The sequence below is a fragment of the Monodelphis domestica genome, chromosome 5, assembly GCF_027887165.1.
Source record: "Monodelphis domestica isolate mMonDom1 chromosome 5, mMonDom1.pri, whole genome shotgun sequence".
NCBI lineage: Eukaryota > Metazoa > Chordata > Mammalia > Didelphimorphia > Didelphidae > Monodelphis > Monodelphis domestica.
The window spans coordinates 235682402-235699879 of NC_077231.1; the positions used below are offsets into that span (position 1 = coordinate 235682402).

The window sequence follows — 17478 nt, forward strand, 5'->3', positions numbered from 1 at the left end:
TCTGGACTTCAGTTCTGTTGGAAAATACTTGCCTAACCTTCAGGTTCAAGGACTTTGTAGGACTATAATCAATACAAAAGACTATAGAGAAATTATCAGAACTAAAAGCAAAAACAACAATAACAAAACCGGAAATAGAACCTTTTCCCCAGGGTTAATAAATTAAGATAGACACAAGATGTAAATTAGAGCTCAGATACAGAATTTAATATAATACAAATAAATCTAGAGAATGCATAAAGTACAGTCATCTCTACATTTCCCAATCCAAAAAATGAATTCTGCTTATTTACTAAAAACCTATATAACTTTCTATCCCAATATTCCTTTTACTTTCTTAATTCTTAGTATTATACGGGAATGTGAAAGAGATGGTTGTAATAAAATGGAAACATACACTGTAGTCAGAAGAGAGAAGAAAGGCCATTTAATTTAGCCTTTTAAAAAAGACATAGTTAACCCCCCCCAGGCCTAAAATGTCCTGTTTGAATTAACATAGTCGTTTAATTAAAAACTAAACAGAGAATTGTGCTTAGTTTGATTTTCAATCCAAGCACTGCATCCGCCCATGGTGAGTAGCCAATTTCCGCATCAGCGCAATATGCAAGGAGCTGTTTTTTAAAACGGTTGCCCAGGGGAATCAATAGGAGTATGGTGGGGCCATATGCCATTTAGGGAATACACCAGAAGCTGAAGAACAGTAAAATAGTACTAGGAGGGTGGTCAAAAGGAGGGGAAAAAAAGGAAATCTGACTTAGCCCTATTATAGGTTTAGCATTAGTCAAATGATTTTACCTAACCCACCAATTTATAGTTTCCTAACAACATAACTAAATACTGCCTTTCAATGTCATTGGAAACTGAACATTTCTAAATCTGTCCAAGCTAATCACAACATTAAACTTAAAAAAGCAACCAAGGATAGCCAAATGTGAAAAAATGTATTAAAAGTAACCATTCATCAATTGAATCCTGGTTTTAATTCAACCTATAAGCAAAAAAGAATAGTGTCTCCAAGTAAAGTACAATTTAGAACTTGTACAAATTAAGTCTCTCTGACCTCTCATCCTGAAAGATGAATGCCTTGGAAATAATGAAGTATGTTATAGAAAGATTCAAGACACAGAATTGTCTTTGTCCATATATTTCATCTATGTAGGTTTAAACATAATATTCTAGTGATTCTTTCAACTGTTACTGGGTCATTTTAAAACTGAGTAATGTAAATATTTCAAAATACACTATATCTTCTTTTAAATACTTCCTAAGTCATACCTCATACTCATTCAAAGAACTATATACCAACATCAATTATATCGTTCATGTTAAACTATAAGCTGTTATAAGACATCCAGAAATTTTGTAATATCACCCATATAATCTCCTTTGTAGATAGATATAGATAACATGACCATCAAGCCTGTATATTTTGCTATATATACCAATATACAAATTTAAAATATATTATCTTTTAAATACTTGTAACTAAATTCACTACATAAATTTTCATATATGAAGAAAATTAGTATTAAAGAGTAAATTGATTAATAGCTCAAGTTATATGAAAGAGAATTCAAGCTTAGTTCATAACTTTACGTGCCTGTTTGGTAGAATAACATACTTGTGACATTCTTAACAATTATTACTAATTATACTTTACTTATTTTGTTCATGTGTGTGCATGTGTATGTAGAAGCTGACCAGGTCAAAATATTACTAAAATAATTATCTTAATTTTTTAAAAGAATGCTTCTTTTACTCCTTTATATTTCTTCCATGCAATGATTTTTTTCTCCTTAAATGTTTGTCAAAGTATTCACCAAAATACAAGGTACCCTTCAAATAGTCAATTAACAAATGTAATGAAAAAGAAAAAACCATTCTAAAAGTAACAAAAAGATAACTGATCTTTTATAGAATGTCACTTAATTAAAATGATTATAATCCTTGCAGTTGTTAATCTTTACAGTATTAGGAATGTAATATAATCAAAAGAAGAAACTTCACTTGACTTTTCTACATACTTCTAGCAAACCTATCTAGCCTTATAAAAATAAAAGAATAAATGTATCCTTTTTAATCTACACTTTCAATTTATATTTAATGTAATAAGAAATGATACAAATAAAACTTTTGCTGCAATGGGATCTTAATCTTAAGTTTCTGTAGTACAGAGTATATCATTTGACCACAAAACTAAATTTATATAAAAACTAAATAATATATGAATAACATAAATACTATAATTCTCACTATCTGTCAACACTACCAGTCTTAGAAATAGTTAATCATAGCATTATACTCAATGAAGCAAAGATAATTAAATGGGAATAAAATTGGTTATGCACATCCTAGAACCTAGTTTTAATTCAACATACAATAATAAGCAAAAAATTGCAATACAAAAATCTCTCTTGCCTCTCACCTAGAGAAAAAAAATGCCTTCAAAGTAATGAAATTTGTTATGAGAAAGATTCAAATATATTTGTCCCTATAGTTCACCTATCCAGGTTTAAGCATATGATGCTTATAAATAATTTATAATGTTTAGTAGGTACAAATGAATAGATGATTAGGTAACACAAAATGCAAACACTTTTATGGGGCCTGTGAAACTTTCTGACTACAAAATGACCTTATTCTGTGCAAGTCCATATCATATTGTTAAGTTGCAATGTTCATACATTCTATGAAGTCTTGGGCCAAAGAGAGACTCTTCTGTGTCTATTCTATGTACCCTGAGCATGGTAGAATGTCCTTAACAAATGTCAGTTCCTCACAACAAGGTGGGATGTTGTGTTACAGTGAAAAGAATGACAGGAAGTAGAAGACACTGGCTCTAATTGAAATCTACTACTTTATTAACCTTATGATCTGCTTTGAGAATCCGTATTTTCCATCAATTAACAAGAATTTAAGCTCTTCCTTTGTGCTAGGCCCTGTGCTAGGTGTTGGAGATACAAATACAATAAAATAAACAATCTCTACTTGTAAGGGGTTTATATTCTAACAAGAGAGACAAAGATAAACCTAAGACCAAATGGAATCACTGAAATGAAAATACCCTAAAATGTCAAGTGTCGGGATAATAATTTTGAGTGTAGTAGAAAGTACACTGGATAAAAAAAAAATTCATTAAATTTAAATTAAATAAAAGGGGGGGGGAGAGAAGGGATCTGGGTAGCCCAGTGGATTGAGAGCCAGGCCTAGAGATAGGAGGCCCTGGGTTCAAATGTGGCCTCAGACACTTCCCAGCATTGTAACCATGGACAATCCACTTGACTCCCATTGCCTAGCTCTTACTACTCTTCTGCCTTGGAACCGATACATAGTAGTGATTCCAAGATGGAAGTTAAGGGTTTTTTAAAAAGGGAAAAAAAAAGGAAAGTACACTGGAATTGGAAGTTAGAAAACCTGCATGTGAATCTAAGAACTGCACTAAAACTAATCTAAGTTTTACCATTCTGCCATTAGCCCTAGTCTCCCCTTCTGTAAAAATGAGGATAAGATTTAAACAATCTACTTCACATTATTCTTGCAAAAATAAGACAGAATACGTGAAAACAATCTGTAAACTTAATGTACTACATAAATATGCTACTATTATCATTGACATAATAAGTAACACTTGTAAGTGTTTTAAGGTTTACAAAATGCTCCAAATGTTTTGTGTCATTTGATCCTCACAACAACTCTGAGGTGAATGCTATCATCCACATTTTGTCATTTAGTAAATTTAGTAACCACAAGTTATATACAATGAATGGTTAATTGAATTCTTGGTGTTTTGTCTGTATTGTGTCATTTACTATGCATGTATCATGATATGAATAACCAGCCTCTCGTTACTTATAATTCTCAAAGATGTCAATTAAGCCTGCACCATTTTTAGCCATTTCCATATTTTATGGTTACGATACATTATCAGGAATTCAAAAATCTGGGAAAAGATCAGGTTGAGTAAAAAAACTAAATCTGAATAATCAAAAGGAATACTCTGGAAACAGAGCTTACCAACCATGATTCCAAAAAACTAAGGATGAAGCATACTACCCATCTCTTGACAAGAGAGGTGATAGAATCAAGATTCAGGATAAGACTCCCATTTTTGGAAATGGACGAGGTGACAATTTACTTTATTTGACTATGAATATTTGTTATAGGATTTTAGGGGGTAGGGTTAACTTGGGTGGGGAAAGGGAAAGAAAATAAATGCTTGTTGATTGAAATTTTTTTAAATAAACTCAAATCTATTAGTGTTTGCTAGGTTTCCATATTAGTTCCCCAAATATCTTCATTTTATATATGTATGCCCAAAAAATGCATTAATCATCTCAGGTTAGTAATTTGCCAACACAGAAATATAAAATTTCTAATCACCTAATCAAAACTATTATCTTCTGGCTCTCAGGAAAAAACAACATTTTTTAGGTTCAGTGCCTTTTCTCATGTCATGTATGATCTAGTTCCTTTTTTTCCTCAACCTAAAATCCAAGTACTTTCAGTTCCTTTGCTCCTACAGTAAAGCCCTATGCCATAATATGTGTGCAGATAGCCCTAAGGACTTGAAGAATCTACCACTTCACCTCAAGCTCGGCCAAAGCTTAAAAATCCAATGGGATTTCCTTCTAAGTAAGGTAAGGGAAGCTCACAAGTAGCCTAGCTATTGAGCATCATGAATTCTTCATGATAACAAGCTTCCAACATCATCTACTCAATCCCTGAGGCCTTTCAAACTGGACCAGTGGAGAAAAGTACCCAGCACAACAAAAGCTCAAAACCTTTAGGTACTAAAGAGTAGTGGTGGTAGTCAAGTAGGGATTACAAACATAAAGGTCTGTATCAACAAGTGATGCAAAGAACTCTATCAAAAACCACAATGTATTCTATAGGGGAAAAAAACAAATTTTCTCAATTTATTTCCCTCCTCCAGGCAGTATTCTACCTATCAAATTCTATAGTGATTACAATGATTGCCACGTTGTTAACTAAAACCAAGTAACTAAAAAAGGAAATGGTTTTTAATTGGAAAAAAAATAATTCAACCTATCTGTATAATTAGGAATAATGATGGGAAAACTCCAAAATTACCTGAACAAACCTATATAAACCAACATTAAATTTTCAGTGGTAAAATAAAATTAAGTTAATGTTTATAAATAGTGAACTAAATAAAACCCCCACCAGAAAAAAAAAATCAAAACTTAGGACAGTAACCTAAGGTAACTATAAAACCCGTGACCACAGGAAAGAGAAGAGTTTCTAGATTCTCAAAACCTGTATTTCATTGAGTCATAATATATTGGAGCACAAAGAGGCAAATGAAGTGACTTGTCTAAGATCACAAAGGAATTATGTGACAGAAAAAGGATTTAATCCAGGTCATTTTCACTACTATGACAAAAACCATTGCCAATTTACTTAAATGCTTAATCAATTCATCTAAAATAAAATCAGAGGTTCACAACTACCTACATTTTTAATATACTTAATACCACTCAATTTTATAGGTTGTAAATACAAGTTATTTTCCTTATAAGATTTGGCATGAAAAGAAATTTAAATTCCTGAATATATGTGAATTCTTAATAAATAATTTTTAAGAAAGGATTTGGGGGGATTGGTTTTCCCATTCACTCATTTCTCATTACCCTTGCTTAGCCTCAAACATCAGTAAAAATCTCCCATTTTTAAGCATTTTTTTTATCATTCCTTACTTGATTTTACATGTCAACTCTCAAGACAGATTGACTTTTAAAAATTCATTAATGTACATATTTTAACTTAACATGGACAAATATGCAATCTTCAAAACAAAATTTTAATTTATAATAGGCACTTTAAAATAATTATAGAAATTTCAAGCTGGAAATTAAGATAGGTTAGCAGATCTTATTTCACATGAACAAAAAAAAATTATAAATTTGCAGATACATTAAAACAATAATAATAGAAAATTCTAAGAGATACATTTTTCTCTATGAACATAAAATTGAAGATATTAAAAACATTTCTACTATAACTTAAGGTTTATTTTCTTAACTAAAATATTCTAGAAACATAAGTAATATTTACCTTCTTCAGCCCAGCAAATCCCTCTGATTCCAGAAAGAAAAAGGCAAAAGGCATCAACACAAACAAACAAAGATTGGAAAAGAGAGAAGCAAGATTCCACAAACCTAAAAAAGAATAGAGAGGGGAAAAGAAGGAAATTATTTTAAAAGTTTATTGCAGAAATGTTAAAAGAATAAACAATAATTTCAATTGCCCAATTAAGCAACAAAGTATCCATATATTGACAAAATTCCATAAAATATGTTAAACTCACTAATTGGGGAGTAGCTAAACAAATTGTAGCACATGAATATAATGTGATGTAAGAAATAATGAATGTAATGAATAAAGAGAAGTATGGAAATGTCTACATGAACTGATGCAAAGTGAAATAAGCAGAATCAAGAAAACAATAATATAAATAGAAACAACCACACCCCAAAATCATAAATGAATGTAGCAAAATTATAATGGTCACACACAAATTGAAAGGACAAATATAGGAAGACACTCCCATACTATTCCTTTGCAGAGGTAGGAGGTCCACAGGTGTTGCACATTGCACATTTGTCAATGTACTGATGAATGCTGCTGTTCATTCTCCTCTTCTTTTTCTTCATTTATTTGTCTTTAAAAAATATCATTTGTTATATAGGATGGCTCTCTGGGAGGGGCAAGGAAGGGGTACTGAGGAAAACTATGATAATGATAAACAAAAGACATCAATAAAAAGATATTTTTTAAAATGCATTCCCTTCTTGTCTTCTTAAATATACCAAATATAATTTAAATTCTTGTTAATAGTAATAATAAAACAGGGTTGGACACATCCATTATTATTCTGTGCTATCTTCAGAGTCCATTAAAATGCTTAGGGCTCCCTCACTAAATAACTTTTTTGAGATGAATCCATATTTTTTTATAACTTTTCTGTTCCTATCTTCATTATCAAGCTCTTATTATATCTGCCTTTAGCCACCTTCCTTTTCTTCACAGAATTTCTGTGAGAATTCAATGAGATTTTTGTAAAGCTCTTAGAACATGTCTAACATATTAGGTACTTGACAAATAAATGCCTATTCTTTTCCCTCCTTTTCACTTTAACACCTTGCTATTTCCAATATACAAAATGATCTAGACAATTTGATAATCAAGCTCTTTCAAATTTGGTACAAAATGATTCCTAAGCAGGGACCTCTCCTATAAATATAAGTTCCTACACTTTGGTTCACAGACTTTGTTCCTTTTACTCTCAGCTCTGAACAAGCTGGTTGAGATTAGTGAAATATGCAATATAGCTAAGTGAAATGTAGATGACAGTAAACTAAGAGTTTTTTCATATGCCAAGAGAGGTTTTTATATACTCCTTCAGCTCGGTAGGTGGCATATTCTAGCTTTTTCTTTAACCCCATTCATTTACAGAAAACATGATTTTATATATTTACAATCACTGTTCCATTTGAATATCTGTGTATGGGAGAAACCTTGTTGGAAGAGAATCATAGCAAATTTAAGATGAAATTAAACTGAAATTATAAGATCAAATTGTCAGCCTATCGGAACTATGGCCAAATTAGACAGATCCTATTGAATTACAAAAAAGATTCTTAAATTGTGCATACAAGAAGATATTGGAAGGAAGTCCTTTCCAGAAAGGAAACTAAGTAAATGAAACACTAGCTCTGAAGTCAAAGATTTGACTATGAAGTGAAATCTCTCTTCTAACATTTACCTTGGGCAAGTCACAAGTTTCATGCCTGACTAGGGACTCTCACCCAGATGCAATAACTTCTTTTGATTTCTTCTTGGACTGGCTAGAGTTTTTGAGCAGATCATTATTTAAAGAGCACTCCTTATCTACTTGAACAAAAATCCAGGTAATAGATTAATATGAAATAAACCATCTTGCAACTTGGAAAAAAAAATTTCAGTTTCAATTTCTTCATATAAAAAATTAAGAAGTTGGTCTAGATGGGCCCTGAGGTCTCAGCTAGCTGTAGTTATAATCCTATTACCTCCATGAAGACACAGTCTATATAGCTTACCTTCAGCCTACAACCATAAAGCAAAGAGTAGCAAATGACCTAGGTATATTATGATCATATGTCATTTGCACAAGCTTAAAGGCTAAAAACATTCATAATCCTTTCTCAAAATATATTCTTTCTTGAATGTCAAAGAATGACTATCATTTAGCAGTCATTTCTCCATTAGATGATGCCACTTTCAATAGTCATGGATATCCTAGAAAAGTGGCATTAGTGACATCTTACAAACTAGATTCTTATTGGTTTCTTCTGTCTGTTCAGCCGAAGCAGTCTTCACATGCTGGGTGAGCAAAGCCCTGGTTCACCAGGGGTCGACGACCCAATGGCTACCCTCACAAGGTTTAGCCGGCCTGTCGAAGCCGTTGCCCGGGGTGTGGCCACTGCCACATGCTAGCAGCTACTGGGAGCCACAAGTGAGAGCTGGGGGTCAGGTGAGGGTCAGTGGCTGGAGAGCTGCCCTAGGAGGGCATGACAATCCCTCCATACCAGAGATACTGCCCCTCCCTGAGCACCCCATATACCCCGGAAGCACATGAAACAGCTGGAGCAATTCCACCAACGCTCCCTCCGGTCAATCATGAGGATCCGATGGCAGGACCGAATCACCAACCAGGAAGTCCTTGACAGAGCCAACTCCACCAGCATCGAAGTCATGGTCCTCCAAACCCAGCTACGATGGTCTGGACACGTCATCCGCAAGGGCCCACAGCGAATACCAAGACAGGTATTCTATGGTGAGCTGTCAGCTGGACTCAGGAAACAAGGCCGACCAAAGAAAAGATTCAAGGATCAACTAAAGTCCAACTTGAAGTGGGCTGGCATGACACCAAAGCAACTAGAACTCGCTGCCTCTGACAGAAGCAGCGGCGAACCCACATTAACCATGCCGCCGCCACCTTTGAAGATGAGCGATGACGTCGACGTCAAAGACAATAGTCATACTCAATCACCGAGAGACTACCACTACAAACTAGATTTATTGTTGTTCATTCCTTTCAGTTTTCTGACTCTTTGTGACCCCATCTGGGGTTTTCTTGGCAAAGATAGTGGAGTAGTTTGCCATTTCCTTCTCCACCTCACTTTAAAGATGAGGAAACTGAGGCTGAGACTTGACCAGAGTCACACAACTAGTGTCTTCCTGACTTAAGACCCCAGCATTATCCACTATGCTACCTAGCTGCTCCACTAGCTAGACTGTCCAATGATTACAAATATGAGCACTTCATAATCCAGCCACAAACTGACCTTCTTGCTGATCCTAATATACAACACTCTGCCTCAGGTTCTGTACCCTTGCATAGGTGCCTCTCATGCCTGCAATACATTCCTCTCCTCACCTCCAACTCTTAGAATTCCTTCTTTCATTCAAAGTTCAGCTCAAGCATCACCTTCTAAATGAGACCCTTTCTGACTGTCCTCAGTTGCTAAGAGCTTTCTCTTCAAAAATAATCTTGTATTTTCTATATCTTTTATAGAGTTGTATATATGCAACTATTGCCTTCCTCAATGGAATGTGAGCTTCTATTTTTGTTGTATCATCAGCACCTAGCTCAGGGTCTGGAATATTCTAAGTGTTTAATAACTGCTTACTGACTAAGAAAGAACTCCTATGTTGGTTTAACTAGAACAATGTTACAGTACTAAACTACTTCAGAAATATAAAAGAAAATACCCAGCTGTTCAATTAAAATTTCTATAGTGGTTTTCTTAATACACTATTGTTAAACATTCAAGAAATTTCTTTTACTGAACAGAGGAACATTCCTATAGCCATTTCTGAATTATGGTAAGTGAAGAACTCATGTGAATCTCAAATATAAAATATCTTTAAACGTTTTATTTGTTTCTTTTTCTTTAAAATCACTAAATGGGGACGGGGGCAGCTAGGTAATTCAGTGGATTGAGAGCCAGGTCTAGAGATGGGAGGTCCTAGGTTCAAATCTGGTCTCAGACACTTTCCAACTGTGTGACTCTGGGCAAATGACAACTCTCATTGCCTAGCCTTTATACTCTTCTGCCTTGGAACCAATACACAGTATTGATTCCAAGATGGAAAGTAAGGGTTTAAAAAAAATCACTAAATGGGCTATGGTCCTAAAGAGAACATCTTTTCCTCCTCACTTATAAAACAGCTGATCTAAAGAGCAACAGGGAAAAAACTCAATGATGTCAATATCACAAAGTTAAAAGTTTTCTAATAAATTCAGAAAAAGATTTTGGTTCATGGCTGAAATTTCCTCAAGTCTTTCTCCAAAGAGTTATTTGCTATAAACAAAAAAAAAAAATTTACCACTCATGATTATAAAGTGATCTCTTAATTCCATAGAAACATATGCATTTCCATAGGTCTTGATCAATGATACATGTAAAACCCACTGTATTTGCATGTCATCTATGGGAGGGGACTGGGAGAAGGGGAGGGAAAGAACATGAATCGTAACCATGGGAAAATATTCTAAATTAACTAATTAAATAAAATTTTCCAAAAAAAAAAAAAGAGAGAGAGAAAGAAGCAAACAAACAAACAAATAAACAAACATACACATTTCCAAAGCTAGGCATCCTTAAATTTAAATTCTCTGACCATATTTTTGCCTTCAAGTACAAATATCAATGATATAAAAGCAAATTCTGTATAAGAAAAACAAATATGAAAAAAGAGAAACTAGCTCTATATAGAAAGTTTCTAAGTGAGCCATTAAAAATATTTTTGGTAAATCTAGATACTAATTTTAAACTAAGTCACCAATAGGCTATTGCTAAAATAAAGGCTGCACATGAGTAAGAAATTGGCTAAGTTTTCAGATAATGTACACATTCCACACTGAAGTGCTAGTTGTAGGAAATATCCACTTAATGCATGAATCAAGGCTAGATCAATTGTACAAAAAATCAAGCCATTCTCCAATTGATAAATGGACAAGGGACATAAAGAGGCAATTTCCAGTTAAAGAAATCAAAATTTTTAATAAGCACATGAAAAAGTGCTCTAAATCTCTTATAATCAGAGAAATGCAAATCAAAACAATTCTGAGGTATCACCTCACACCTAGCAGATTGGCTAATATGACAGCAAAGGAAAGTAAGGAATACTGGAGGGGATGTGGCAAAGTAGGGACATTAATTCATTGCTGGTGGAGTTGTGAATTGATCCAACCATTCTGGAGGGCAATTTGGAACTATGCCCAAAGGGCGATAAAAGACTGTCTGCCCTTTGATCCAGCCATAGCACTGCTGGGCTTGTACCCCAAAGAGATAATAAAGAAAAAGACATGTACAAGAATACAAAGAGCTGCGCTCTTTGTGGTGGCAAAAAATGGAAAATGAGGGGATGCCCTTCAATTGGGGAATGGCTGAATAAATTATGGTATATGTTGGTGATGGAATACTATTGTGCTAAAAGGAATAATAAAGTAGAGGAATTCCATGTGAACTGGAACAACCTCCAGGAAGTGATGCAGAACGAAAGGAGCAGAACCAGGAGAACATTGTACACAGAGACTGATACACTATGGTACAATCAAATGTAATGGACCTCTCCTTTAGTGTCAATGCAGTGATCCTGAATAACCCGGAGGGATCTATGAGAAAGCACACTATCCACATTCAGAGGAAAAACTGTGGGAGTAGAAACACTGAAGAAGGGCAACTGCTTGACTACATGGGTCGAGGGGGATATAATTGGGGATGTAGACTCTAAATGAACATCCTAGTGCAAACATCAACAGCATGGAGATAGATTCTTGTCAAGGTCACATGTGATATGGGGGGGGGAAGGGGGAGGGAGGAATAGAGTATGATTTTTGTAACCAAGGAATAGTGTTTGAAATTGACCAAATAAAAAAAATAAATTTAAAAAAAATACATGACTCAAGATATGCATGAGACTTAATGTCAAAATAGTACTCTTATGTGTTTAATTGAAATTAGTTTTTTCCAAGTTTTGGTAATTAAATACAAATCATAAAATTGTAGATTTACCAAAAAAGGATAATGAAGATGAATGCTTTCAAATTTTGCTTGTGACAGTCTTATAAATGTTAACTTATTAATAAAATATACTGGGTACTCAGGAAAGGGAAGGTTAAGTTGCTATTTGTACCTCTGACATTTAAATATTTCTTCACTTATGGTTTAATGTGTTTAAAAAAATTAAAATACACTGCTTACAGAACCAAGCTATCAATCATTCTTATAACTCTTATGAGTATTAACTTGTCCTAACCATTGAGGGGTTTTGAAAAATGGATTTAAAAATTAGACCAAATATAATTGAAAAGCAGTCACAACTATCCATTCTCTGCTTTAAAAAATGTCCTAAAGGGGAGAAGATAAAGCATGGCATGATAAGCAAGAAGCTGGCCTGGAAACCAGGAAAACCTAGGTTCAAGTCATGCTACTGAAAAATATTCACTCCCTGACTCTGAACAAGTCACTCAACCTCCTTAGTTCTAGGCAACTTTATAAAACTAGAATTTGCAAGTAAAAGTGCCGACTTAAATTGGTAGGAGTTTCATCACCTGGAATGTCTCTCTACCAGTGACATAACAGGTCCTGTAGCTATTCAATCTTTACAGAGGAGGGAAATAGTGCTGCCCCTACATACATTGGCAGAACAGAGAAATCACAGTAATCACAATCATAGGGCTGGAATAGGCCTTAAAAATCATTAAAACCATTTGTCTTTGTTTTATAGATGAAAAAGCTAAGACCCAGAATGCTTAAAGGGCTTACCAAAGCTCAGAAAGAGATTTAATGCAGAAAATAGAAAAGAAAGCAGGTGGGAATTCATTCAGAAATAAATATGATGTGAAAAAAGGGGGATTTACTTTAAGATTTTTTTAACGATTCTATTCTTTAAATATACATTAATTTAAATGATCATTTAATAAATAATCTCCATAACTCACTTAAAAGAGCATCACCATCTTGTAACCCTGCCTTCTTAAAAAAAGAAACAAAATCCCATGTTCTTTGTCAGCTTTCCATAGCATATATTAACATCTAGCTCCACCTGCTGGATACATATCAAACATTTCATATTTAAAAACATAAGTACCAAGAAGCATTTTCCATATTACAAAGAAAATTAAAAAACAAAATTGTGGTAAAATAAAATCTTCTAGGTCTATGCCATGTTCAGAGACAAATCATAATACTAAAACAACCAACATGTATTCAGTCTATATGGTGCAACAACAACAAAGCAATGAACTTTGAATTTAGGAGACTGAAGGTTAAAAAACTTTAAGACACTAATTTTTCATGTTTTATTATTTTTCAAGGAATTTCCAATACTCTTTATGTTCTCTTGAAGTTTAAATCATTTGAAAAGTACAGAAAAACAAATGTAATTAAATGTTTTCATTATTTTTCTCCATTTCATATTATGATTTCCTGTTCTATGCTATTATTCAATGTGCTAATTCTAAGATACTTAACCAGTCTCAATCCCAAACCACAATATAAATGAGGATTTTGGTATAGTATATTTATTAATTAACTCGTTTAAACCTATAATGGCTTCTTTTCCTCTTTAGCTATAGTGATTTGATTTTAATAAGTTTTATTGATGTTTTGCTTTTATACCACCAAACTTTTCCCCAGGATTCCCTGTCTTTCCCTTCCCAAAGAGTCAATCCACAAAATAAACTTTTTTTTTTAGATTTCCTAAGGTGTTCTCCTTGGATATTTATTTATTTTATTTTGTTTTTTGGAAATTTTTATTTAATTAGTTAATTTAGAATTTTTTTCATGGTTACAAGAATCATGTTCTTTCCCTTCCTTCCTCCCACCCCCTCCCATAGCCAACACACAAGAAAAAGAAAAGAAGTTCAGATTAGTCAATCAATGCATTACAAAAGTCTGATAACATAATCAATATATTACTTTTGTGGATCTTCCACCTCTGCAAAGGGCTGTATTATCTTCTCATATTTTCTTTAATCATGTTTGTTCTTTGTAATTTGGCAACATTCACTTTCAATTATTCCTTCTACTTACATTGTTATAATCATATACCCATACTGTTTTCTTGGCTCCGCTGACTTATTTTACATCAGTTCATGTGGATATTTCCTTGCTTCTCTCTATTCATCATATTCACCATTTCTTAAAGCACAGTAATATTCCATTATATTCATGACCCACAATTTTTTTTGGCCCTTCCTAAATCAATGCTATCACATAAAGTGCTACTATAAATATTGGTATGTATGGAGTTTTCTTCTTATCAATGACCTCAAACAATGTTGATATATTAAATATATAGTAAATAGAAGAGTGGGGAGTTAAGTTCCCATGACCACAAAAAATTGTAATCTTTCTCTACAGACTGCCAAAATACACTTTTCTTCATATAGTCCTTTATAACAAAACATAAATTCTGATAATATGCACTTTTCCTAACACAGTAACCAAGAAATAACCCATAAGATGCAGTACACAAAATAAAACAGAACATGCAGAACATTTTTCCCACTAGTAATTCTCTAAAATTATCTAGAACTTGTGCTAACATCACAACTTTTTAAAAAAACATTGATTTTAGACAATATTCATTTTATAATATGAAATCTATGATACCATTAATGGTATATTACATGGCAAATAAAATTCTTAAAACAAAAACACTTTTTAATCTAAATCTTACCTTCCCCAGTGTCAGATGGCAGTATATGGGCATTTTACTGTATACTCTACTGCTATAAACTTTTCTCTCTTGACCACCCTCTGAAAACCAAAGGAAAAGTTGCTGGAACTTTAGTCATTGCTGACCGAAGATGCCAAGACTGGTGAGGTCTCTTTATATCCCACAAGCCCAAAGGATTTCTACTACACTTTGGGGACATAATTACAGCATAAAACTTGAATTTAAAGAGAAACAAAAGGGAGCTCTTTACTCTACAACAAGAGAATAAGTAAGACTAGTGAAATGCCTAATAGGATACCAGCCACTCCACAAACTTGTTTGCATCACACCTCCCCATTTTTTGCAGCAGTACATAGTCACAAGATTGGTTGCTAACATTAAGTGAAAATGAAATATTACTAATAAAATCACACAAATGCTTAAAGTCACAGAAGTTAAACATAGGAATGTTGAAAATTCACCATATATCAATCTGTTCCTTGTACAAGACCACCCTAATTATTAGATAGAGACTAGTGCTTACCCTCATAGGAATATTGTAAAAGAGTATAAAGTCTTTTCTTAACATACACTTCTTGTTTCAAAAAATAACAAAATTTCAGAAAAAGATTACGTCATAGTCCAACTAAACTAACAAGAATCCACCATACACATACCTGACAAGGTATACCCAGCCTTTACTGGAAAAGCTTTAGAGAAGGAAAACCCACTCCCTGTAAAGAAGAGTATCTCATTTCGGGATCATTCTACCTGTTAAGAAATTCTTCCTTATCCTGTGCTTAAATTTGCCTCTTTCCAGATTCTTCCCATTACTCCTACTTCTGTGCTCTGGGAACAAATAGAACAAATAAATTCTTCTTTCTGCAGGCCAGCTCCCAAATGAAGGGTTAACAACAAGATGCTCACCTCCCTATTCCTGGAAGCATGTCTCTTAATGCAGCCTAAGAACAAAATAACATTTGTAGCTGCCATCCCATACTATTGACTCGCACTGAGCTTGCGGTTCACTAAAACTTCACATCTTTTTCAGAACTGCTGTCTAATTGTACCTCTCCAATCTTATAACTATGAGGATGGGGGTTTTTTTGTGCCTGAATGAACACATTTATTCCCCTGGAATTTTAGCTTATTAGATAGATTTAGCTCAATGTTTTAGGATGGCAAGATTTTTTTTGAATAATGATTCTGGTATCCAGTGTCTTAGCTACCCATTCAAGCTTTGTGTCTGCTAAATATTGATAACTCTAACATCTATTCCTTTATCCAATTCATTAATAAAAAAGTTAAACAGCTCATGGCTAACCATAGATCTCTGTGACTGGTACTCAAATTTTGTTGTTTTTCATTCAATATCATTATGTTTGATCTTTATAATGCCATTTGGGGTTTTCTTGGCAAAGACACTGGAATGTTTTGCCATTTCCTTCTACAGATCATTTTATAGATGAGGAAACTGAGGCTGTATGCCTGGGAACATACAGCTAGTAAATGTCCGAGGCCAGATTTAAAGTAGAGAAGATAAGTCTTTCTGACTCCACAAAGAGCACTCTATCCACTGTACCACCTTACTTTCCCTTATATTAGTTGCTAGAATGTTTTCCCTCTCACGTAAGCAGATTGACTTTTTGGCTATATTATATCTAGGTCCAAAGGATCATGGATTCCAAACCAAATGAGACCTCAAATACCATCCAGTCCAATTTTCTCATTTTACAGATGAGGAAACTGAAGCCTGAGGAAGTTAAGTGGTCAAGATCAAACAAGAAGTAAGCATCAAAACAGAATGTGAAGCCAGGTCTTCTTATTCTAGTCCTTGCTCAACTGTAACATTCATTTATTAACTAAAATAGATGAGCTAATTTCACATAATTAACATAAATTATTAGTTCCCTTTTTTAAGGAAATGTCTCATTTGGTCTTCCTAGTTTTACTCATTCTATCTGCTCTAATATTCAAGATTTAAACAAAATATACATAATTAATATAAATTAGAAACAGATTTTCAAAGCCCAGGCAGTCTTTGAATAGTCATTGACAAGAATAGAAAAATCTAATATGGTATCATTCATACTAAAAACACCTTTACTTAGAATTTAATTTAAAAATTAATTAAATCTTAAGTATAAAGGTGACAACTCCATCAAAAATGGTTTAGAAAGTAGAATCAAACAAAATATTGTCTACAAGAAAAACACTTGAACCATAAAGATACATAGAGAATTAAATTTAAAGGGCTGGCATAAAAATCTATTGTGCTTCAGCTGAACTCAAAAATACATGGCTAGCAATCATTATCTCAAGGCAAGGTAAGAGAAAAAGTAGAATTGCTTAAAAGAAATAAATAGGCCAAGTACAGGAGACTGAAAGGGAAACCCAGTCTACATGTGACAGGCCCAGAAGTTGGTGAAGCCACTTCTTTGACCTCACCTGCCCTGGGCAGCTCTGATCTGAGGACATAAAAGGTCCCAGGTGCACTCAGCACCTTACAGACTGGGGGTGCCCAACCATGAGAATTGTCATGCCCTAATAACTGACTGACCAGATGTATTTTCAAAAGAAGAAAAGGAAGAACTACATCTAGAAAAGCAGCTAAGAGTCATTTGTTTATATCCTTGTGGGTTATGGCAAAGGAAACCTCCTCCTCTATAAAATATTCAGTGATTTGCAAATGCCTGAATTTGTCCCAGCACTGAACCCAAGTGATGCCTATTAATACTAAGAATA

The 17478-nt window shown here is 33.8% G+C and overlaps 1 protein-coding gene across 3 annotated transcripts in view; it reads right to left on the bottom strand.

Annotated features, from left to right (window-relative positions):
• The window catches only part of LMBR1 (limb development membrane protein 1), a 208867-nt gene that overhangs the window by 119942 nt on the left and 71447 nt on the right, over positions 1 to 17478 (bottom strand). For all 3 annotated transcript variants that reach the window (XM_001364700.4, XM_056799967.1, XM_056799968.1), the window contains one exon: positions 6076 to 6179. In XM_001364700.4, the coding sequence (XP_001364737.1) occupies positions 6076 to 6179 (104 nt within the window). The remainder of the gene's footprint in view (positions 1 to 6075; positions 6180 to 17478) is intronic.